Consider the following 23,188-nt stretch of genomic DNA (forward strand, 5'->3'; position numbering starts at 1 on the left):
ATCTTTGTTTTCACAGTCGTCAAGGTTTAATTGCAGGTCTGGACGTCTTAATTAATTAAAGAAAACACTGCAGAAAGGTTGGACAGCATTGGAAGACTTTAATCTGGACCTTCACACACAAGTCAGTCTCACTTCAGTCAAATGAACAGAAAACGTGCAAAGTCAACAGAGCACACTGGAACACAAAATACACCACTGCCCTTTGGTATAACTGAATGTAAAGACTACACTAATATGGAAAAACTTAGAACGGCAGTCACTTAGCACAAGCTTCCAGAACAGGTCACCCGCGAGTAAACCTGGAGAAAGACGAGATGGGGGATTTACTAAACAGCAGCACAATGTTTTCTGTCTAAGACTCTGCTGGTTATGATTGTTTATCACATTTACTATCTGATGCAATTTGGCTCAAAGACCTCAACTCCATTATGAATCAAACCTTGCTTATTTTTCATTAACTGATCGTTGAGGGTGTAAAACATCATCCCAATAACCTGGAATCCAAGTTGACGTCAACAAATAGCTCTTTCGGAGCATATTTCTACTACTCTAGTATTATTTCTACTAACTAAACAATTTAACTTTAAATCTGAACTTTACCAATCAGCCCTAAAAACAACATTTAAGATCAAAAGGCCTGTACTACAAAGCAAGATTTGGCGTTAAGGTAAATTTAAGGTTCAACCCAGGGATTTTTGTATCATGGAACACTTGTTATCGGGTTAAATCGCCATGGTAATTTGTGCACATTTAAAGACCAACAAGCCTGCTAACATTCCCTGATGGGTATTTTTTTATTAAATGTGTAGATTTTCAGCGGAGGTAATTACGTAGGCCTATGGGCTATTTGTCAACTTATTGAGCCGTGTGTTGCCAATGTGCACATCGGTTTGAATTATGTTTTATATGTTCTTTTATGTGAATGCACCCGTCGCAACTGAATTGATTGAACTAGTTTTTAACCTCTGTGGTAACACAGCTTATGCAGGATCGCGGTTGTCAGGTGAAGCCGGGTAACTGAAATGAATCCAGGGCAGGTTGATCTTGATTCGTAGTACAGGCCTCAGATAAATCAACATTTTAAAAAGCACTTTGAAATAAAGCTGAAAACTCACGTCTCCACTCTTCTTCACTCCAACTCAGCCAGTCCGCTGCTCACGAGAGGAAGATGGACCAACTCTTGTTTCTCATTGTACAAAAGCACTTTGAGTTCTGGGTCCCGGGCCTGAACAGACAAACAGGGCACATGGAGGCAGTAAGACACAAGAAAGTCATGTCTCGGACTCTGACAAAGGTCTGAAAGGTCAAAGATAAGACAATAAACTGGGTGTTGGCAATAGAGATCCAAGTATGCCGGTGCTTTGACTTCTTTCTTTAACTATGTTTTTATATCAAACTCCTTCTTGACTGTCGTGGTGTTGAGTCTTATTTCATTGTCAAAATGTTAAGATCAAGCTCTTTTTCAAAAGAGACCTGAGAACAAATTGCCAGACAGCCACCATTTAAAAAAACCCAGATAATTCCTGACAACGACAATCAAGCAACAACTAGAGTTTGATTGGCGAGTTTCAGTCACAGTATGTCGAGTGAAAATGAAACGCCAGACTGGAAGACCCCCCCCCCCCCCCCCCCCCGCAGGTTCCCGGGCAGCAACAACAGCAACACACAGAGAGAGAGAGAGAGAGAGAGAGAGAGAGACGAGAGAGAGAGAGAGAGAGAGAGAGAGAGGGAGAGAGAGAGAGAGAGGAGAGAGAGAGAGATGAGAGGAGAGAGAGAGAGAGATGAGAGGAGAAGGATGTGTTGTAGGGCTGCACGATTATGGCCAAAATGATAATCACGATTATTTTGATCAAAATTTTGATCGCGATTACTCTCACGATTATTTGTTGATTTTAACCAAAACAAATGTTATTGTCATATAGGCTGTTTATAACTGCGAGAGGGAGTGTGATGGACGCTACTCACAGAGAGACGGCTGATCATTATGAACGGGTCCAGCACGGGTCGAACGGCGGAAACACACGTTGTGTGTATGAAACGTCTGTATCTTCACCGCGCTGCATTTTTATGAACTATGATATTCTGGCCATGGGTCACATCTCTGGCCCAGGTCCAGGTCCCGGTCTCTACCAACTGAAGTTAGTTGCATTCAATAACTTCTTCTGTGTTCTTCGCCGTAGCGGCCGCAATAGCAGAGTTACCATGGGAACACTGGTACAAATACTGGTTTGCCCCTCATACTTAACAATATACAGCTGTGTGGAGTAGAGAGGGTAGGACGAGAGAGCGTAGAAAGATCCAACACAGGCACGGCTTTACTGACGAAATGGATCATGTAACGCAAAATTAAACCATATCCATATAAACAGCATTGCAGCGGATGCGAGGACATTAGCACCGGTCCGTCCTAGAGGAGCTAACAGCTAACAGACGCTACTAGCACCGACTAGCACTGGTCACTGCTGTTGTCGGAAAAACAACAGATGGGACAATATGTTGCGTTTACTGGTAAACTGGTAAACCTTGAGACTGACGTATAACCGACTGCTATCTGTTGAGTTGTCCTCCCGCTACTCTGTCCTCTGGGACTGTCTACATCTAGAAACTTAGCTGCACGGGGTGCAGTGAACTACTCTGACTGGCTCACGAGCAGACGGCTTTACGGAGCGGAGATGGGCTATGCAAAAAAACACGGCGCGTACTATGAAATGACGCTTTATAAAAAATAATCGCTCGATCACGCAAATTTGATCGTGGGAAGTCCAAATCGTGATCGCGATTAAAATATAATTAATTGTGAAGCCCTAATGTGTTGTATAGGACAAGGTCTGGGTGCCGCCATTGCTCCACTGTTGTAGAGGATGTGAAAGGAAAAGCATTGATGAACAGTCGACAGAAAGTAAATATAACATTTGTTTACGCTATACGGTGCCTTTAAATAACTATCGCTGGGTCCAATCCAAATGAAAAATCTGTGAAACATAATAATTGCTCCTTAGTTATAAACAGTCATGATAGGGCTGCACAGTTAATCAAATGTTAATCACAATCACAATTTTGACTTCCCACGATCAAATTTGCGCGATCGAGCGATTTTTTTAAGTGCGTCATTCATAGAATTCGTTTTTTTTTTGCAAAGCCAATCTACCGCTCCGTAAACCACTGTCTGATCATGTGCCAGTCAGAGTTGTTCCCTGCACCGCGCAGCTTAGCTTAGCTCTAAGTCAGGATTTGTGTGTCTTACCACAACAGAGGCTGTAATGTGGCCGTGTAACATGTCGATCATGTCCATTGCTGCTTTCACGCTCCACCCGGGGCTGTAGGGCAGCACTTTTTCATGCTTGTTCACAATCGGAGCCTTGAAGCCAGCGACTTTGACCTTGAGTGCCTGCGATGGAAATCTTAGCAGTTCAGCTGGCATCCGACGCAGCCTGACAGGAAGTGACAGAACATCAGATTCTGTCATTCTCAAGCTTCCGAGTGTAGTTATGGGAAAACAAATACCTCTAGGAAGTTCTCCAATAATCACTTTTTAATTTAGTTGTTTGCAGGTTTGCATACTGACCTGTGGACCTTTAGTTGTGTAAAGTGTATATAAAATAATTAAATATGGATATTTAAATAAAACTACTCCTGCAGTGGGTGAAGTTCATACTTGCTGGTGGGCAGAGTGTCATCAGAGCCAAAGTCGACATGCTGGACCAGGAGCAGGAGAGGCTCAATGCTGGTGAATTTGATCAGCTTGGCCCGATAGTACTTCCCATCACTGTACTCTGCCAAACAGGGACTGCCTGGAAACCACAAGCATTAAATCAGGTCTATCCAAGTGAACTCGGCACACAAATGTCCGACTCCAGTGATTGTCTGCTGTGGTCTAGCAAAAGCAAAAAGACAAAACCTCAGGGTCTCTCTTAACAACAGAAAAAATGAAATATGGGACTATAGGGGAGAAAAAATAAATAAATCTGCTTGCTGATGCGATTTTTCAGCTTTACATGCACATTAGGGCGTCACCAGTTGTACACAAAAAATGGAATTTGGGACAGCGCTAATGCGGATATGATGGTGACTAAGTCTTAAAACGTTTTTTTTTAAAAAGCCCCATCCATTCCAGGAAACGTATGCAGTGAACAGAGTGAAATGTTACCATGACAAAAGTTGGTGAGTCGTTGCAGACCGTAGCGCTTTGCATTGATTCGGTCTAGAGCCTTCTCCAGAGTCTCTCCATCCACCTCCAAGTCCGCTTCCCCCTCCAAAGGCCACAGGAACAGCTGCAGGACAGACAGTTTAAACTTCAGTTTAGCTTCATTTATAAAGAGTTAATAACTAACTATAGACAGTCAACAATAATAAATAATAAAAATATGTTTTAGTTGCAGTTGTAGGGCAATGTGCAATTTGTTGTCAATCAGCTAATCAAAGTGATCTGATTTTAACTATTAAATTCTAGTGTCCAAAATTACGCTGGAAGCTCAAAAGGAACTACAGTTACAATGGTAAACAATATGGCACAATGTGTTTGGACCTATCAATCATGTTTAAGTGACATTTACAATACACATCAATCCTTTACTCAACTGACTCAGTTTTATCACCTAAAATTGTTTTAACAGTAGCCTCCTGTCACCATCAGAAACTTGGTTTGTTCATTGTTACTACTGTAAGCACATAACATTGTAAAATAGATAATGTTTTCTCTTGTTAGTAGTTACCTCGTTGGGGGTCCATAGGTGCTTGACCCTGACTTGGAACTGCTCTTCCTGTGGCAGATTTGGCTGGATAAAGGGCCCCAGCATCTGCTCCTCTGGGTCCTCTAGACCCTGGAGACATAGCATCTGCATTAAAATTACTCACCCTGCAGCGTTGTGCATTTCTGGTAAAGACAAGGATCAAAACACGAAAATAGTATGAACTGTAGCGGCAGAAGTAAACTGAGGTCTTATGTCAGTCATGAGACTTTGTGAATCATCTGACTTTTATAGTTTACTTCACTGGTTTATTCATGCTGCTTAAATCTTCTTTTAGCTAAACTGACGCCCCGAAGGGCGACAAGAGGCAACCGTTATAAAACTTAATCAATTAAAACTGCACATAGCTTGCTTATTTTTACCTACCAGTATGATGCCATTTAGGAGCAGGAGGACTCAAAAACAAAAAAGCAACTTGTTGAAAACTCTTGCTTTCTTAGACATGCAGCAGACACAGAGCAACATGAACATCTCATGTACAGTCTTTGAGTTACTGTTCACCTAATGAACAGATCATTTCTGCTTTAAGCTTGCGAGATAAATGTGTCTTAAGCTGCTAGATGTTCCACTTCCTTAACCGTTAAATTTCTTTGCCCAACTAAATCATTTAATTTGGGTAAACAAGTATGTGGGATGCAAGTCATAACCACTTTTGGATAGATGTTGCTCACCAGATTTAAATGATAGCTGTAGATATGGTTAAAGTAAGGTCTCCGTTTCTTTTGCTAATCTTTATATTCTAACTACAATACCTCAGTGTTGATGTCCCAATCATCCAGGAGGAGGGCAGGAGACATTGCTGCATGTTCCTGCAGAGAAATACATCCTGTATATTCTTGAGTGAATTGGGGGCAAGCACCGCTTTATCTCGGGAAAGAGAAAGCAACAGACACAAACAAACCTGTGCCGAGACAGTCCGGTCAATGGAAGCGTGTTCGTGGTGGCACAGGATCCTGCTGAGGCTCAGCCTGTCCAGGAAGAGCTCAACTTTGAGGGGTCCCCTTGGGTCAGCCGGCAGCTCCTAACACCACACACACACACACACACACACACACACACACACACACACACACACACACACACACACAGTCACCAACTACTCTATTAGTAGTTGATTACCAAGACCACCTTAAGGTATTGAGCGTAATTCTACCATGACTTGCATGTCCACAGAGCGGTTCAACAACACCTCCCTCAGCAAGGCCACCGCATCCCGCTGCCACTTTCCACCAACCTGAACAGCCAAAGAGGAGATCATTCTAATAATTATTGATTTAAAAATATAAATGCAATAAAATGTATCATGATTCTTTTTTCTTTTTTTTTATATATCTCTTGTATATACCGACACAAACTCTTACAGGGTTGATGCTGTGCAGCTGGCAGGGCATACAGAGCTGAGGAATGTCATCACACAACAGCCTGGGGTACACATGGACCACCGGGATGCTCTCCACCAGGCCATAGTCCACATATTGTACCTGGTAACACCAAACATTTACCAAAAACCAGCAAGTACCAGCAAGGAAAAGCTTTTAGTGCTGTCACTTGAACGCATTAATAACTGCGTTAAAGCAAAACCATTTTAACGGCGTCAATTTTTTTAGTCGCAAGATTAACGTTCTTTTTGGCCAAGCAAACTTTGTAGTTTTTTTTTTTTCACATGCTGTTGCAACAACTAGTAACGTTAGAAAAACTACAACACCACACCCGATCTAGCTAGACCGGAAACAAAACAACAAGCATGCCGCAAACACACTCGTTTGGGCTTGCGAGCAGGCCAAAGAGTAGTTACGTCACGTTTTGAGTGGATGGCGAGCGCGAGATGCCAAAATGGATGCCAATAAGATTTTGGATGGAAAGTTTACTTTTTAAAAGTTGCCTAATGGTTCCATTGACAAGACCAAAGTGATCTGTGTGTTTTGTTGTTACCACTTGATGGCCAAGCATTCAGCTGATGTGATTTCTCCGCCGCCTTGTCAATGCATTTTTTTCACCCTTTTATTGATGGACAGTGTTACACTGTGTGAGAGATTATTTTCTCCAAGTTGCGTGTGAAATTGAACACTACACTAGGCTCTATGCCAATGTTGTTTTCAATAAAAAAACATTTGCACAAAGCAAGCCGATCCACTTTTGCAGGTTGATAACAGCATTAAAATGAGAAAAGATTAAATAAATAATGAGACAAAAAAAAGAAATGTAGTTCTTGATAACAGTGCCGGGTGTATAATAAAAAATGTCATTTTAGCCAGACAAGCTGTGGCTTGCTTGTTGATGAATCTAGTTTAAATAGTCCATGAAAGGTCTTTCCAAAATAACTAGAAAATGACGTTTTGTGTGTGTGTCTTACTGACCTTGACATGTCCTCCCAGCACCTCCAGCAGCTGTCCTCGATACCACAGCATATCAGGTCCGATGACGGAACAGCCAAGGACCGACTTCCAGGTGTATGGCTTCTGCTTAGGCAATGTCTTCATACTCTGCTGAATCCTCTCCTGAAGCAGGTCCAGCTGATACTCTGACACACACACACACACACACCACACACACACACACACACACACACACACACACACACACACACACACACACACACACACACACACACACACACACACACACACACACACACACACACACACACACACAAAACACACACACACACCCCACAACACACGTTTAATGTGACATTTTTGTCTCTAAATTAAAACACCAGAGTAAAGTAATAAAAAAAGACTGACAACTTTAGAGTTGATACAAGTCTGTTTGGTCCCATCTCAATCAAATACAAAAACACTTTCTAGGAATTACCATACACCTCAACCGGTTGTTGCTTTTTGTTTACACATACAGTACATACTGTTATATCTGCTGTATAAAGGGCAATTATTTATCATCCTATGGACAGTTATGTTTTGAATCAAGTGTGTACTATTAAAAAAAGGTGATCTCAGTGACGATGTGCTCTAATGTACACCTGCATTCTGTGTTCTGGTGTAAATGACACCGTCCTCTCCGATGGCAGTAACAGTTATCTTGATGTGACTGAGGCATGGCAGCTCAGGGGGTTGGTACAACTGAGTCTGCACCTGTACACACACACACACACACACACACACACACACACACACACACACACACACACACACACACACACACACACACACACACACACACACACACACACACACACACACACACACACACACACACACACACACACACACACACACACACAACTTTAGTCTATTTCATCACAAGGCAATTCAAAGTGCTTATATAGACAAAGGCATTAGGACAAGATATAAAAATATACCCAAGAAAATATAAAAGCTCACATTCAAAATTCACTGATTCAAAATAAAAAGATTAAAGATGAATTAAGATCCAAAAGATAAAAACCAGAACAAAGTAAGACTGTATAGCTATGTAGTTACAGTACAAAATTCTCAAGCTATGACTTAAAAGAACTACAATCTTCAGCGGACCTCAGGTCTGTGAGTTTGTTCCCAATGTGTTTGTTTATATATATATATTTATATATTTGGAAAGAGGGAAGGGGGGGAGAGAGAGAATCACCTTCTGAGCAGACATAATGGTGCGGGGGGTAGGTATTGGTACAGTGGGAGTGAAGTTGAGGGAGGAAGAGGAGGGTGAAGAAGTGAGAGGAGCTGGGGGAGTGTTTTTGTTCTCGCCATCAGAGCAATCAGTTTTAGTCTCGCTCACTGCAGACTTTGGATCAGTTTCTTTGGATTTTTGAATTACAGCATCTCTGCAAGACAAAAGAAAAATACACTTAAAAAAAAGAAAAAGAATATCAGCCACTGGATATTGGCATAAAGTACTGGATATTAAATATATAGTAATAACATTCTTTCATATCTTACACATAGCATACAAATCTGACTCTTGTGTCTGCAGAAGCAGTAAGCAAAAGTAGTCTCAATGAACATTATAATGACAGTCAAAAGTAAATATAACATGTAAAGCATTTAAGAAACTGTTGCATTTGTATTTTTGAATTTATTTAGAGCTTCTGATGTGTGGTAAATTCTGAAAAAGATATGTGAAGAGACAAGACTATAGTTAATATTATTATGGCTATTAAGGTTTTGGCTTTTAGTTATTTTAGACCTATGAATCCTGAAAACCACACAAACGTCCATGCATGTGTCACACATGCACGCACATACCTTGGTTTTCTTTCCTTGAGGGCGAGGCCTTCACTGGCCAGAAAGTCTGCAATGCTGACCAACTGTCCCATTCTGTTGGGGCAGAACAGTGTGACGGGTACTGGACGCTCATCTGTCAACTCCTGTACAAAAAGAGAGGAGAGGGAGACACAAAGTGAAACTAGGGCAGTGCATTAACAAAGAACAGAAGTGCATAGTGGAAAGCAAAGAGTAAAAAAAGTATGGCTCTCTCCTGCGAGTTGAAAATGAAAATTGTCATTCAGAGACCCCTTCAGACGACTGAGATTCTTCAAGTGAAGCAGTCGCTTTTTGTTTTGTTAGTGAGTGTGCAGTGTAGTTTCTTGACATCTTTATGAAAAAAAAAAGTCCTGTATGCTGTGTTTATACTAACGCTAAGTTGGTTTAGTAGAGCAGAAAACAGACGGCGGTCTGCACATCTGGCTGTTGACTTTATTTACATGCGGTAAAGGCGTCTAACAAGCCGCACTTGCCACGCCACGCATGCGCAAACTGACACAAACAAAACAGAGCAAATAGTCCAACAGCCAAATCCAATTTTACTGACAATTCTTTCAGGTACAGTCTTGAAAATTTGTTAGGTAACTACTACTACTACTACTACTACTACCTTGGAGAAATTATTTGTCTTTACAAACTAATGTATGTAGATAAACAAAGCGGGAGCAATAAACCAAACCAAAAGGAAAAGGGAGCATGAGGCGAGGAAAGGAGAGGAGAGGAAGACCTTGATGGTCATAACGGCCGAGGCCCCAGTCAGGTAGTTGGAGAACATGTCGCAGGCTGTAGCCGTCCAGGTGGATCTGCCTCCCGCTGGCCTGAAAGACAGAAAGGAGAGTGAAGAAAAAGTGAGAGAAAGTGAACCAATAAAGACTGAAAGAAAAAAGTGAAAACCAAAGTAGCTGTCACACACTCAACTACTATCTCAGCACCATTTAAATCAGTCTTCGAAAATGATGAGTGTAGTTATATACAGTATATTTTTACTATCCAATGTTCAATGTGACTAACATTTTAGATCCAACCACCCACCCAGTCATACTTTTTTGTTGTCATGGGCAAGTTACCGGTTTTAAGGTTTGCCTTAAAGTCACTGTTTCCAAACCATTAAAATTTTCTGTTATACCGCTATAGGCTATGCTGTTTAAAATAAAATACAGTTTGTTCAATGGAGGAAAAGAAGTTGTGTTTTACCCAGACATTTCAAAATAATATGTTTCAGAGCTGTAATTGCAATACCATAAAGCCGTGGTACCCCGTGCTGAAGCTTATACTGTCAGAATCTACTACGTTGTGTCTTTGATTTGGATGGATACGCGAATAAATATAGTGTGTGTGTGACTAACCTGATGTCAGTGAGAGTGCACTCCAATGCCAGAGAACCCTTCAAGGACAACGGCAGGGGACGCAGGCAGCTAACGTCGAGCTTTACCATGTTCCCATGATCACAGCGCATCACCTGGAACCAGCAAGTAGGGAGACAGGAAGTCACAGTCAGTCACAGTTATCAATTTAAACAACCTTTAAGTCACAATAACATGTAATTAATGCTTTCAACCTACAGTGGGGCTCAAAAGTTTTGGGCACCCCAGGTAAAACTTTGTATTAATGTGCATAAAGAAGCCAAGAAAAGATGGAAAAATCTCCAAAAGGCATCAAATGACAGATTAGACATTTTTATAATATGTCACAAAAAGTTAAGATTTCATTTCCATCATTTACACTTTCAAAATAACAGAAAACAAAATAAAGGCATCTGCAAAAGTTTGGGCACCCTGCAGAGATAATACCTTGTACTGCCCCCCCCCCCCCCCCCCCTTGGCAAGTGTCCCAGCTTGGAAACGCTTCTTGTAGCCCGCCAAGAGTCTTTCAATTCTTGTTTGAGGTATCTTCGCCCATTCTTCCTTTCAAAAGTCTTCCAGTTCTTTGAGATTTCTGGGCTGTCTGTCACGCTTTTAAGGTCTATCCATAGATTTTCAATTATGGTGAGGTCAGGAGATTGTGAAGGCCATGGCAAAACCCTCAGTTTACGCCTCTTGATGTAATCCACCATGGAGTTTGAGGTGTGTTTAGGATCATTATCCATTTGTAGAAGCCATGCTTTCTTTAACTTCAGCTTTTTCACAGACGGCATCAAGTTAGCGTCCAAAATTCGCTGGAATTTTATTGAATCCATTTTTCCTTCTGCTCGGGAAATGTTCCCTGTGCCACTGGCTGCAATACAACCCCAAAGCATGATTGATCAACCCCCCATGCTTAACAGTTAGACAGAGGTTCTTTTCATTTCATTCTGTATCCTTTCTTCTCCAAACGTACCTTTGCTGATTCCAGCCAAAAAGTTCTACTTTTACCTCATCGGTCCACAGTACTTGTTTCCACAACGCATCAGGCTTGTCTATATGTTCATTTGCAAACTTTAAACGCTGATTTATCTGATGACCCTTCCATGAAGACTAGATTTGTACGAGTATCTCTTTATAGTGGAATGGCGTAGCACAACTCCTGTGTCTGCAGGTCTTTCTGGATGGATCGTGCAGTCAAACGTGGGTTTGGACTTGCTTTTCTCATCATCCTGCGAGCTGTTCTGTCTGATATGTTTCTTGGTCTTCCAGATCTTGCTTTAACTTGAACGATTCCTGATGACGGCCATTTCTTAATTACATTCTAAACAGAGGATATTGGCATCTAAAAACGATTTGTTGCCTTCTTATTACCTTCTTCTACTTTGTGAGCGTCCACTATTTTCAGTTTTCTAGACAACTGCTTAGAAGAACCCATGGAGCTGATTGTTGGGGCAAGGTCAGATGAGTCTGGGCATTTAAAACCTTAAGACTGACCTGGTCTTTCCAGATGATGAGTGAGAACAATCCATGACACTGTCAGGTCTCAGCTTTCCAAAGGGGGCGTTGCATCCTTGAAACTTTTTGGGCAGCGTGCCCAAACTTTGTAAAAAAAAAAAAGTTTGGGCAGCGTGCCCAAACTTTTGCGGACGCCTTTTTTTAAATTTTCTTTACGTGTTCTTCACGTAACGTGAAGTAACATAGCATTTTATTTAGTTTGAACTTGTCCAGAGGTGCAAGTAAATTTCTCTTCCACTTGCCCTACAAAAAAAAATTCTATTTGCTTAATGTCGAGACCTGCAGCGATGCTTCTGTTGCCTATAACGCCCGTTTCAGAGCATCAGAGGGCAGCGGACATTTCAGTGGCACCAAAATCTGCGTTGCTGTACGTTGTTTTGGTACCCAACCCTATGTCGGATGCATTCTCAATTACTGGAAATGTGTTTGTTTTTGCAAGGGGTGCTGCTCTTTATACCTCTACAATGTTGCTGGATGTGACATCAGCGCAGATCCGTCCTCTCTCCCAAACCCCGTTAATGTGAGCAGCACAGGACATGTCTGCTTTCCACACCACATCTTGGGGCTCCATTTGTGCACTCTCCTTCACCAGCTCACACATCCTGAAAAACATTGTAATAGTCATAGAACTAACATTATATGCTTGCAACTACGTCTGCAAAAATTGGAATATTTTATAAGAAAAACTACAGTAGACAAATATCCCCTTCCAGTGGCATAAAGAAGCCACTGTCCAATTGTTGTGCATTGTGTTGCAGATACAATACTGCATTCACACATTTTTCAGACAAAGATATCTGTGCTTGCTCATAGGGTTGTGTCAATGGACGATGTCACGATGGAGAGCCATCATCGTGATGGCACGCCCCCCACCCTGTCAGACACACGTTAATCCTAGGGTGCTAGATGTGAAATTGACAACTGCGAACACGCTTGTGCGCAGGATGCAAGATAGGGTTCCTTTAGTGGAAGCTCACCCCCTTTACAGTCTCTCTCGCTCCTTGTCAGTACTAGCTCTTTCTACTTGGACTGGACTAGGATCGTACATAGACTAACATATCAGCATGCGGTAAGCTCTGCGCCCTGGTTTGGACACAGTGGTCTCGAGTGAGAGAGAAAAGGCGTTAACGTGGACCGCTTATCACACTTTACTTTCTCCCCTCACCAGTTGGTGGATACTACTGTGTGCGTGCTGTGTAAATCTGATGTCCCGTGGGTACGAAACAATGTTATGTTGGATGTACAGGCCAAATGTTTGGACACACCTTCTCATTCAATGCGTTTTCTTTATTTTCATGACTATTTACATTGTAGACTATCACTGAAGGCATCAAAACTATGAGTATACACATATGGAATTATGTACTTAACAAAAAAGTGTGAACTAACTGAAAACATGTCTTATATTCTAGTTTCTTCAAAGTAACCCCCCTTTGCTTTTTTGATAGTGCTGCAAACCCTTGGTGTTCTCTCAGTGAGCTTCATGAGGTAGTCACCTGAAATAGTTTTCACTTCACAGGTGGCCCTTGTCAGGGTTAAGTAATGGAATTTCTTGCCATATTAATGAGTTGGGACCATTAGTTGTGTTGTGCAGAAGTCAGGTTGATGCACAGCCGACAGCACTACTGTACAACTGTTAGAATTCATATTATGGCAAGAACCGATCAGCTAAGTAAAGAGAAATGAGTGTCCATCATTACTTTAAGAAATGAAGGTCAGTTATTACGGAAAATTGCAAAAACTTCGAATGTGTCCCCAGGCGCAGTCACAAAAACCATCAAGCGCTACAACGAAACTCTACACTCTACTGTACTGTTACGCAAATTGTCAACTTGTAATTTACTGCCCTACCAGCAAACGGCAGCATAGCCATGTAATACTGTCTATTTACAGAGGGCATGTAAATGTATGTCTGATCGTTCTTATCTTAACCGTTAGCCCACAGGAATAGGAAAAAAAAATGTGTGTAAAAGTGCTTCTCCCTCCCTTCCAATACTATTTAAAAAAAATAAAAGTATCAGCAAATACTCACATGTAAGAAACTGGAACCAGCTAAAGTCACCATTTTTGCATGATAAACTTCTCAAATTAGTTAATCAACAGTCCAATTTAATTTGTTAATTAGGTTTATTCAAAAGATTTTTAAATCGTGGTTTTGCGCTTTAACTGTTGACCTTTTGAGTTGAGAGTTGTACTGGCTTAGCTGGACGTAGAAGCTGCTCGGCGAGTTGACGTGGCTGACTGTGACCTTTAGGTCTTTGAGTTGATCAGAGAGCTTCAGGTAACACTGAACCTCCAGCGGTTCCTCACACAGCTTTTCAGTTTGTTTTTGGTCCGGGTCATCAACGCCACATGTGTTGCCAAGCTCAAGTGGAGGGTCCCATATGGCAGACTCATCCCCAGGGAGCCTGTTATCCTTGGACTCAAGTCTGCAGGAAGGAAGAACCAAGTGGAGGAGATATTGGGGGCAGTGAGATTAGAAAGAGAGGTGAAATGGAGATCCTGTACAACAAATTATTTGTATATACAAGTTGTTGTCTTACCCTTCTTTGAAGGAAGCCAGCTCCTCTGTGACCAGCAGCCCAGCTATGTTGGCTAGCGGCCCATTTAGGCCACTTTCAAACAATTTGACTGGCAGAGGCTCAGTCTTGGGGGCTCTTCCTGGAGGGGTACAGCAAAGAAAATAAAAATGGTGCTATATCTCACAGACACAATGGGGGTTAGTGACGAGTGCAATATAAAAATTACAAGCTTAGCCACCCACCCACACCCTGTGTATTTTATTTTTTATAAAAGGCAAAAAAATCTAATTCACACACACACACACACATTACCTATAGCCACTACAGTGACCGGTTTCTGGTGAGCCAGGCTGACAAATCTGTTGCAGCAGGCATCACTCCATGTCTTGCCATCCAAAGGAATCACATCTGACAAAGAGCAGTGGATTGCCTGGATGAAAGAAGAGATACTTGCATGACCTTACCCCACACTCTTCAGGAGTGTTAATTTTAACGTGTGTAATTAATTAAATCAAATTAAATAATGTAATGATAATGGGCTTTTGGAATCTTTTGAATGTTTAAAAGCGTATGTCCAAAGTGTGCATGTGTATAAATGTAAAATTAGTAAAAATTGTATTGAAAAACTAGTAGAGGAACAACTAATCGTGGGCGGCTGTGGCTCAGTGGTAGAGCGGTTGCCTGCCAATTGGAAGGTTGGTGGTTTGATCCCCCACCTCTGCAGTCATTGTCGAAGTGTCCTTGGGCAAGACACTGAACCCCTAGTTGCCCCCGGTGCTGCGCATCGGAGTGTGAATGTGTGTGAATGTTTATCTGATGAGCAGGTGGCACCTTGTACAGCAGCCCCGGCCACAGTGTATGAATGTGTGTGAATGGTGAATGTTTCCTGTAGATGTAAAAGCGCTTTGAGCAGTTGTTAACACTGGAAAAGCGCTATATAAATACAGCACATTTACATTTACATTTAATCTTGGCCAAGTTTAATGAAATAAACAGTCCGATTGCAGCATACCGTATCTAGATGTTATAAAAAAAGATTTCTCCTTGAATTTTTATCCAAGACGTTAAATGACTTTTCCACTACATCATACGGCTTGACTTGTTTTTTGTAGTTTCATTTAACAAACATTTCGGATAGTACCTGGTATTATGCATCACCTCCGTGGAGTTCCTGAGATATTGTGTTTAAAATTTTGGGACAGGCATCTTGAAAACATAACGCTTCGGACACAGCTGTCGCCGGCACACAGGCATAAACATAAAATGTCAAACGTGTTCTCACCATGGAGGGAAGGGCAAAGAACTCATCCTTGATCTTCCTTAAGTCACTGACTGACAGGATATCTTTATTGCCAAAGTCAACATACTGCACCTCCACTTTTCTGCCCCCTGGATGACCTACACAGACACACACACACACACACACACACACACAGACACACAGAGACACACACAGACACACACAGACACACACACAGACACACATCTCTGATAGGGATTCTGAAACTGCTATGAATTCTGATAAAAAAAAAAAATTCAAAAAAAGATGCTGAAAAGACAGTTCAAGATGTGAAAAAAATGATTTGCAAACCTACAACTTTTCTGACAACATATGCAGCTGCACATAATATCAATTGCACCTAAATAGTTTTCTTGTTTAACCTGGACCCTACCAAAGATCGGCAAGATCGGCCTTTTACTGTGTGTTCAGATAAAATGTAGAGCAAATTTTGAATCTTTGATTAGACTCAAATTCCCCCAGGCTGACGCAAAGACGTATCACTGTGCAAGTTGAAAATATTTCAACTTAAAAAAAAATATTTTAATATTTCAACTTGCAAAATATTTGTGCATTCCTCTGAGCTTTATTAATCTGCTTCGTAAACATAAAAAGATAAAATGAATAAGGAGATTGGAGCAAAATTACAGAAAGAACCTGTGTTTCTGGTGAGTGAGTTTAGTCACAGACTCAGCTCAATACAAGCTCACACAACCCTATTTAATAATTTGCCTTGTGCTTTAGTCATCAAAGGGGGTATTAAAACATTGTCATAGTATGGTACTTAGAAGTATATTTAAAAGAAAAATATGATGCCGTCTACACTAAATATATTGAAAAGGGTGTTGGCTGGAATAAGAGCATTTGCAAGTTGTCTTGTGAAAATCTTCTGAGAATAACTGTATTCTGTATCTATAGCTCATCTGATCTGTTGCAACTACGAGTTGGATTTTTAACTGCCGCCCCAGCAAGAAGTAACTTTTAATGGAACTTTCCTAAGGGATATTTTGGCATCAGTAAACTCCAGACTTTGTGGAATATGTACAGAATGAAACAACAGAAAAAGAAGTTTGAAGAACTTTGGTGCTTCTGCTGCTGGTAAGCTACCAGCCAATATACGAGCTGTTTGGGGCAAAAAAAAAGACTTTAGTTAGTAGGTTTAGCCATGCCCCGTATTCTGATGAAACTGTAATGAACTGGATATAGGTTGAGTCACTTTTGCCTTACACTAGAAAGCAATACCCACTGGTAAAACAGACCTATTTATACCTGTGACACACAAACCCTCACCTATGACCTGAGCTCTGTACCACAACTTGTCGCCATAGCGGGCAACACAGGCCTGTTTGATCACAGGGCAGTAGATGTTGAGGTCATCTTCTCCAGCCACTCTTGTCGCATTGTAACACTCTTGGAGCTTGGTGGAGAGCAACAAAGACTCCATGTTATCAACCTGGTAGGACCGGCAAAGTGAAAAGATGGGAGAATGAAAAAAGAGATTTGTTTTCAGTAACAATAAAAAGGAAAACATTTCTATTTGTAAAAAACATTGAAACGTTAAAACAAATCTTTTTCTTCTAAGCACATATTTTCCTTTCTAGCTCATCTAAATTATACAGTGCCTTGCGAAAGTATTTGGCCCCTTAAACTTAGACCTTTTGCCACATTTCAGGCTTCAAACAAAGATATAAAACTGTATTTTTTTATGAAGAATCAACAACAAGTGGGACACAATTGTGAAGTGGAACGAACTTTGATATTTAAAACAAATAAAAAACTGAAAAATTGGGTGGGCAAAATTATTCGGCCCCTTTACTTTCAGTGCAGCAAACTCTCTAGAAGTTCAGCGAGGATCTCTGAATGATCCAATGTTGTCCTAAATGACTAATGATGATAAATAGAATCCACCTGTGTGTAATCAAATCTCTGGATAAATGCACCTGCTCTGTGATAGTCTCAGAGGTCCGTTTAAAGCGCAGAGAGCCTCATGAAGACCAAGGAACACAGCAGGCAGGTCAGAGATACTGTTGTGGAGAAGTTGGATTTGGACACAAAAAGATTTCCCAAGCTTTAAACATCCCAAGGAGCACTGTACAAGCGATGTTGTTGAAATGGAGGAGTATCAGACCACTGCAAATCTACGAAGACCCGGCCGTCCGTCTAAGCTTTCAGCTCAGACAAGGAGAAGACTGATCAGAGATGCAGCCTGATCACTCTGGATGAATTGCAGAGAACTACAGCTGAGGTGGGAGAGTCTGTCCATAGGACAACAATCAGTCGGACACTGCACAAATCTGGTCTTCATGGAAGAGTGGCAAGAAGAAAGCCATTTCTTAAAAGATATCCATAAAAAGTCTTGTTTAAAGTTTGCCACAAGCCACCTGGGAGACACACCAAACATGTGGAAGAAGGTCTCTGGTCAGATGAAACCAAACTTTGGCAACAATGCAAAACGTTATGTTTGGCGTAGAAGCAACACAGCTCATCACCCTGAACACACCATCCCCACTGTCAAACATGGTGGTGGCAGCATCATGGTTTGGGCCTGCTTTTCTTCAGCAGGGACAGGAAAGATGGTTCAAATTGAGGGGAAGATGGATGCAGCCAAATACAGGACCATTCTGGATGAAAACCTGATGGAGTCTGCAAAAGACCTGAGACTGAGATTTGTCTTCCAACAAGACAATGATCCCAAACATACAGCAAAATCTACAATGGACCGGTTCACAAATAAAAATATCCAGGTGTTAGACTGGCCAAGTCAAAGTCCAGACCTGTATCCAGTCTAGAATCTGTGGAAAGAAATGAAAACTGCTGTTCACAAACGCTCTCCATCCAACCTCACTGAGCTCCAGCTGTTTTGTGAGGAGGAATGGGCAAAATTTCAGTCTCTCGATGTGCAAAGAGACATACCCCAAGCGACTTACAGCTGTAACTGCAGCAAAAGGTGGCTCTACAAAGTATTAACGCAAGGGGGCCGAATACTTTCTCAAGGCCCTGTATCTCTGGTATCTAAGCCTTGTTTAAGCATTATATGTGTGTGTGTGTCTTTAGTACCAGCTGGATGTAGAAGTCAGAAGGGTTGTTGATGTGGGACACCACAGCATTGAGCTCTGTGTTGAATTTGGGATAGTCACGAGGATAGTACAGCAGCGGCCTCCTGCCCAACTTCACTGGAGAATAGAACCTGCAGTATTGGTAGTTTTGGAAGAGCACAGGCAAAATTAGGCCACTTCAGTAATGGGTCTCAATATATTTAGAAAGTATTTATATATAAATATTCAATTACATCAAATACAAACTAATTTGATGATCACAATTTCCCTGGTAATGTGCACATGGGTACCTGGCCACTTCGATGAAAACAAGGAACTCTCTGACAGAAATGGGCAGAGCACTTGATTGGTCCATGGAGACCTTCCTCAGGTCCACTAATAAAGAGTCTCTGTCCTGACCCAAAGGCCGCATCTCCACTGCTGCAGAGCCAACCACACTTTGAAATTCAACCTGCGCCTCATTACTCCAGCCCTTAGTCTGAACACACACACACACACACACACACACACACACACACACACACACACACACACACACACACACACACACACACACACACACACACACACACCACACACACACACCACACACACACACACACACACACACACACACACACACACACACACACACCTAATCAAAAGACAGCACTGCAACAAAAAATACATCAAAATTAAGATAAGAGAAAACACTTCACAAACCAGTAAAGGTACCTTCTGTCTTTCTCACAGTTACATTTGATTGTTTATACACCCACAGATACTAAAGGTAGAGGAAGGTGGAAATTGGCTAACATGTTTTCCTTTCTGTGCACAAAAACAAGCCACCTCTTGGATCAGCAGGGGAAGGCTAGGCACTCTGCCTATTACCAAACTTTTACAGTAAACAGTAACTTGAACTTGGGCCCAGGTTCCAGGTTCTGTTCAGTCTGTGGTTATGTATTTTCTGTTGTGTTGTTGTTAATGATTTTTCCTCTTATAAATACATCATGTACAAGCTGTACATGTGTTGTTGCGTTTGGTGTTGTATTTTTTAAAACTAAGTTTGAAACTTGAGAGCCCCCATATGTTATTTATCTTCCTTTATTAGAAAGGGAAAATGTGATTATTTTGTCAAAAACAGAAAGTGTATTTATTTAAATCTCAGTGGTCTTACCAGGTCATAGGGGATCAGGTCCTTGAGTGAACATCTGATTGCTTGCGGAACAAAGTGTTGCAGCTCTACATTCACCCATTCATGCACCTTCCTCAGGCAGTTATTCACAGCCTTCAGTGTAGACTCTGTGTTTCCCTCCTCACTGGAAAATATGACAGAGGATTGGAGAATGTACTTGAATACCTACTGGGTGACTAATAAAAATGCTTCACAATCAAGACATTTAAAATGTCAGTTAAGCATTTATGCTGTGTGTACTACAGTGTGCACCTTTCAGATATGGGAAAAATGCACATTATGTAGATTTTATGTACATTTTTTATTAAGGTCTAAATATCTTCTTTTTTTCTTTTTTGCACGGTAACAAAAGAACTGCTAAACTTGCAATACAGGCATCACTTATTTTACTTCTTTAGTAGGTCTTAATCAGACAAAACTATGCTGTGCGAGAATAACAAAAAAGGAGACACTTTAGAAAGCTGTCATTGATTTAGCTGGAAACTCTGGAGAAACGTAAGGAAGCAGTGGATAGCTGACAGGATGAAGGTTGATTTTTTTCCTTTCTGTGGACCATCTGATGCTCCAGAAGAGGATTAGGGTCAATTGTGTTTGAACACTATATTGAACATTTTACTAGAAAATGGCTTAAGTCCCTGCCTGAGCCGCAAGCTTCCATTTTCAACCTGTTGAAAACATGAATAGGAAGTCAATTTTGTTTGTGTACCTCAGTATGGTGATGATTTTGCAGTATCCATAGTCAAGGAAGAAGACTCGGATACTGGCCAGCTGGGTGGCTGGGCAGGCTTTCACAGCCTCCACACATCCTTTCCTCAAAACTTCAGCCACACTGGCCCGGCACCAGCGTTCCTCTTTACACTTTGCAAAGATCATGGAGCCTGGAGAGGAGAAGAGCAGAGCAGAGCAACAAAGGCTGAATCATGCACCCAGGAAGTTTCACTCCACTCTGAGAGACTGAGTGGTGTATAGGGTTGGGTATCGTTTGTTTTTTTTCCCCCCTACTGATGCCAAAGCAATACTTTTATAATAAAAGTTGAAAAAGATGAGCAAAAAAGAAAAAAGAAGGGTACTAAACAGTCTGCAACATTAAAATACGGCTTGTTTATGGCTAAGGCCATGTGGTAAGATTTAATAATAATGTAATAACTATAACTTATTTCACCAGTAAATTGCTGTTAAACGACAAAAATAACCACCAGATGGGAAAAGGGTGTTTCACAATGACCCTGAATGCACCACGAGGCTACCTGTTTTAAGTGAACACACCGTCTGTGTTGTTTATTTCCGACAACGGCAGCTGCTGCAGAGCAGACTGTTGCTGGATCCTCTAAAGTTAAATACAGTCACACTTTACACAGTTTAACGTTAGCTGTCAGCATTTTAACCGTGTTTAATCCAGCTGCTAGCTAAAGGTAGGCTAACGTTACCAGCTGTAGAGTGTAAAGTCGTAGTGTAATGTAAATTTCCATTCTTATTCAGCCTCATTACTAAGGTTTACGTCGGCACGGATGCCCTATTGGCACCGCCTTTCCGTACCCAACCCTGCAATCTCAATATTATTTGATGGGAAAGTCTAACATAATGAACTCATATGAGTTGAATAGTGGTATCTCTTCATCCATTATCATGGAGAGAATGTTGTTGTTGTTATAAATCAAACCATCCAATTCACTTAACTACAGATTTTTAAATTTAATGCACATCGGCCAACTAACTAATTCATCATAATAACAACACGCGCATTCACACACGCACCAGTCTCCACCGTGTGACTAGAAGTGAAGTAAGAACTGCGTTCGTTGCATAAGGATTGGATCTTCTTAGATAGGATCTCGCTGTCCTTCTTCTCGGCCAAGTAGCGGACGTAGAAGTGATTTGGATTCACAATGTGGGTAACAACCACCCACTGGGTGCCTAGAAGAGAGGACCAAGGAGAATCAGTAGGGGAGGAAATGTATTATCAAGGGAATAGGGAGAGGACAGGAGATAAGGAATTTTGAAATACAAAAACTTAGAGGATGGGATTACATTTTACTACAATTGTACCTTCAACATTTTTTTGTGAACATCAGTTAAAAGGGAGAGAAGCAGGATGCACGGAAGATGCAAAGGAATAAGAAAGAAAAAAGAAAGGATGGAAGCAGGAGAAGGGACTTGAGAGGGGATGAACAAAGAGGTTCATCATCAAAAAATCTTTCTGCAAAAACAAAAGGAAGAGGCTGTCTTTAAATGTGAGTCATCTCAGGCAAATATTGTATTGATTCAAAGAGGTACAACATCAATATCATAAATAACTATATTATAACTCAGTTGACTCTCCCTACCATTCCTCTTATTGCTCAACATCAGGTTTTTTATTCTCTTGGGGCCTCTCCATTTGTCATTAGCCAGCTCAGGGCTAGTGGGTGGGAGAGCTACAGAAAGAAACAAAGCATTTAATAAAAAATTATTAAGGCTTCTCTTCTGCTTCCATCATAAGCGATTTAATGTTCTGATTGAATCTGACATTATTTAAATCAAAGTCAAACAGGAACACATGACAAAGTCATACACACCGTTCTCTTGTTCGTGGATTACAAGCTCCTCAACAATAACATCGGGAGTTTCATGATCTGAGGACGAGTTGTGGCTAGAAAGGTTGGGCCTGTAACGAGGTGTAGGACTTGGAGAGGACACAGTGTTAGCTCCCGGGCTCTTCTGGTCCTGGGTTTGTGGGGTGGGGAACTTGTTGCAACTGGGTAAGATACAGTTTTTGTTGCTGCCCTTTGCCCGTTGCCTGGGGGACTTTCTGTTGAAGCCATCCCGGACATCTATGGGTGGAGACTCTGACAAGCTAAATAGGGAACAGCAAGAGGACTTGGTTTACAAACGCAGATGTCAAATGAGTTATGAGTCACATAACAAAATAAGAACGTAATTTAAAAATATGATGCAAATGAACTCAACAGCTTATAGCTGCAGATGCTAAACTGAAAGAGCTGAGGCAATTACAGGAGAGGGCACCACTTTTATTGTTAAATAATAGAGATTGGGCACAAACCCAAGAGCATCCCCCAACACAAAAAGCTGCATACATTACAAAAGACATTTGAAACTTGTGACTTGTACTTCAAAATTGTGATGCCACAGAACATTATCTCAGTTGATCTAAGATGTTGTCAAAACTTTATTTACATTAAAAACTAATACACCAAACAATATTCAATATTCATGGACTCACTTCTTTGGGTTGCTAACTTCCATCTTCAGAGACAACGACAGACTCTGGTTCTCACATTCTGACAAGAAAACACAGCTGGAACACGAAACGCACAAAAACACACATGCTTTTTTATTG

The 23,188-nt window shown here is 41.2% G+C and overlaps 1 protein-coding gene across 1 annotated transcript in view; it reads right to left on the minus strand.

The window, feature by feature from the left end:
* Nucleotides 1-77: 77 nt before the first annotated feature.
* rnf17 (ring finger protein 17) overlaps nucleotides 78-23,188 on the minus strand; it is a 31,545-nt gene continuing 8,434 nt past the window's right edge. The window contains exons 9-38 of the mRNA XM_032529461.1: nucleotides 23,072-23,146; nucleotides 22,407-22,684; nucleotides 22,176-22,265; nucleotides 21,607-21,765; nucleotides 20,558-20,729; nucleotides 19,834-19,975; nucleotides 18,968-19,155; nucleotides 18,679-18,808; nucleotides 16,912-17,074; nucleotides 15,625-15,740; nucleotides 14,655-14,772; nucleotides 14,364-14,481; nucleotides 13,995-14,249; nucleotides 12,278-12,422; nucleotides 10,309-10,421; nucleotides 9,690-9,780; nucleotides 8,945-9,066; nucleotides 8,331-8,523; nucleotides 7,729-7,840; nucleotides 7,106-7,269; nucleotides 6,110-6,229; nucleotides 5,902-5,982; nucleotides 5,650-5,769; nucleotides 5,501-5,557; nucleotides 4,713-4,820; nucleotides 4,148-4,271; nucleotides 3,656-3,791; nucleotides 3,245-3,431; nucleotides 1,116-1,225; nucleotides 78-299 (exon numbers count right to left, since the gene is read on the minus strand). Coding sequence (XP_032385352.1) covers nucleotides 1,130-1,225; nucleotides 3,245-3,431; nucleotides 3,656-3,791; nucleotides 4,148-4,271; nucleotides 4,713-4,820; nucleotides 5,501-5,557; nucleotides 5,650-5,769; nucleotides 5,902-5,982; nucleotides 6,110-6,229; nucleotides 7,106-7,269; nucleotides 7,729-7,840; nucleotides 8,331-8,523; nucleotides 8,945-9,066; nucleotides 9,690-9,780; nucleotides 10,309-10,421; nucleotides 12,278-12,422; nucleotides 13,995-14,249; nucleotides 14,364-14,481; nucleotides 14,655-14,772; nucleotides 15,625-15,740; nucleotides 16,912-17,074; nucleotides 18,679-18,808; nucleotides 18,968-19,155; nucleotides 19,834-19,975; nucleotides 20,558-20,729; nucleotides 21,607-21,765; nucleotides 22,176-22,265; nucleotides 22,407-22,684; nucleotides 23,072-23,146 — 3,973 coding nt within the window. The 3' untranslated portion in view covers nucleotides 78-299; nucleotides 1,116-1,129. The remainder of the gene's footprint in view (nucleotides 300-1,115; nucleotides 1,226-3,244; nucleotides 3,432-3,655; nucleotides 3,792-4,147; nucleotides 4,272-4,712; nucleotides 4,821-5,500; nucleotides 5,558-5,649; nucleotides 5,770-5,901; nucleotides 5,983-6,109; nucleotides 6,230-7,105; nucleotides 7,270-7,728; nucleotides 7,841-8,330; nucleotides 8,524-8,944; nucleotides 9,067-9,689; nucleotides 9,781-10,308; nucleotides 10,422-12,277; nucleotides 12,423-13,994; nucleotides 14,250-14,363; nucleotides 14,482-14,654; nucleotides 14,773-15,624; nucleotides 15,741-16,911; nucleotides 17,075-18,678; nucleotides 18,809-18,967; nucleotides 19,156-19,833; nucleotides 19,976-20,557; nucleotides 20,730-21,606; nucleotides 21,766-22,175; nucleotides 22,266-22,406; nucleotides 22,685-23,071; nucleotides 23,147-23,188) is intronic.

The sequence above is a fragment of the Etheostoma spectabile genome, chromosome 11, assembly GCF_008692095.1.
Source record: "Etheostoma spectabile isolate EspeVRDwgs_2016 chromosome 11, UIUC_Espe_1.0, whole genome shotgun sequence".
In the NCBI taxonomy this organism is placed as follows: Eukaryota; Metazoa; Chordata; class Actinopteri; order Perciformes; family Percidae; genus Etheostoma; species Etheostoma spectabile.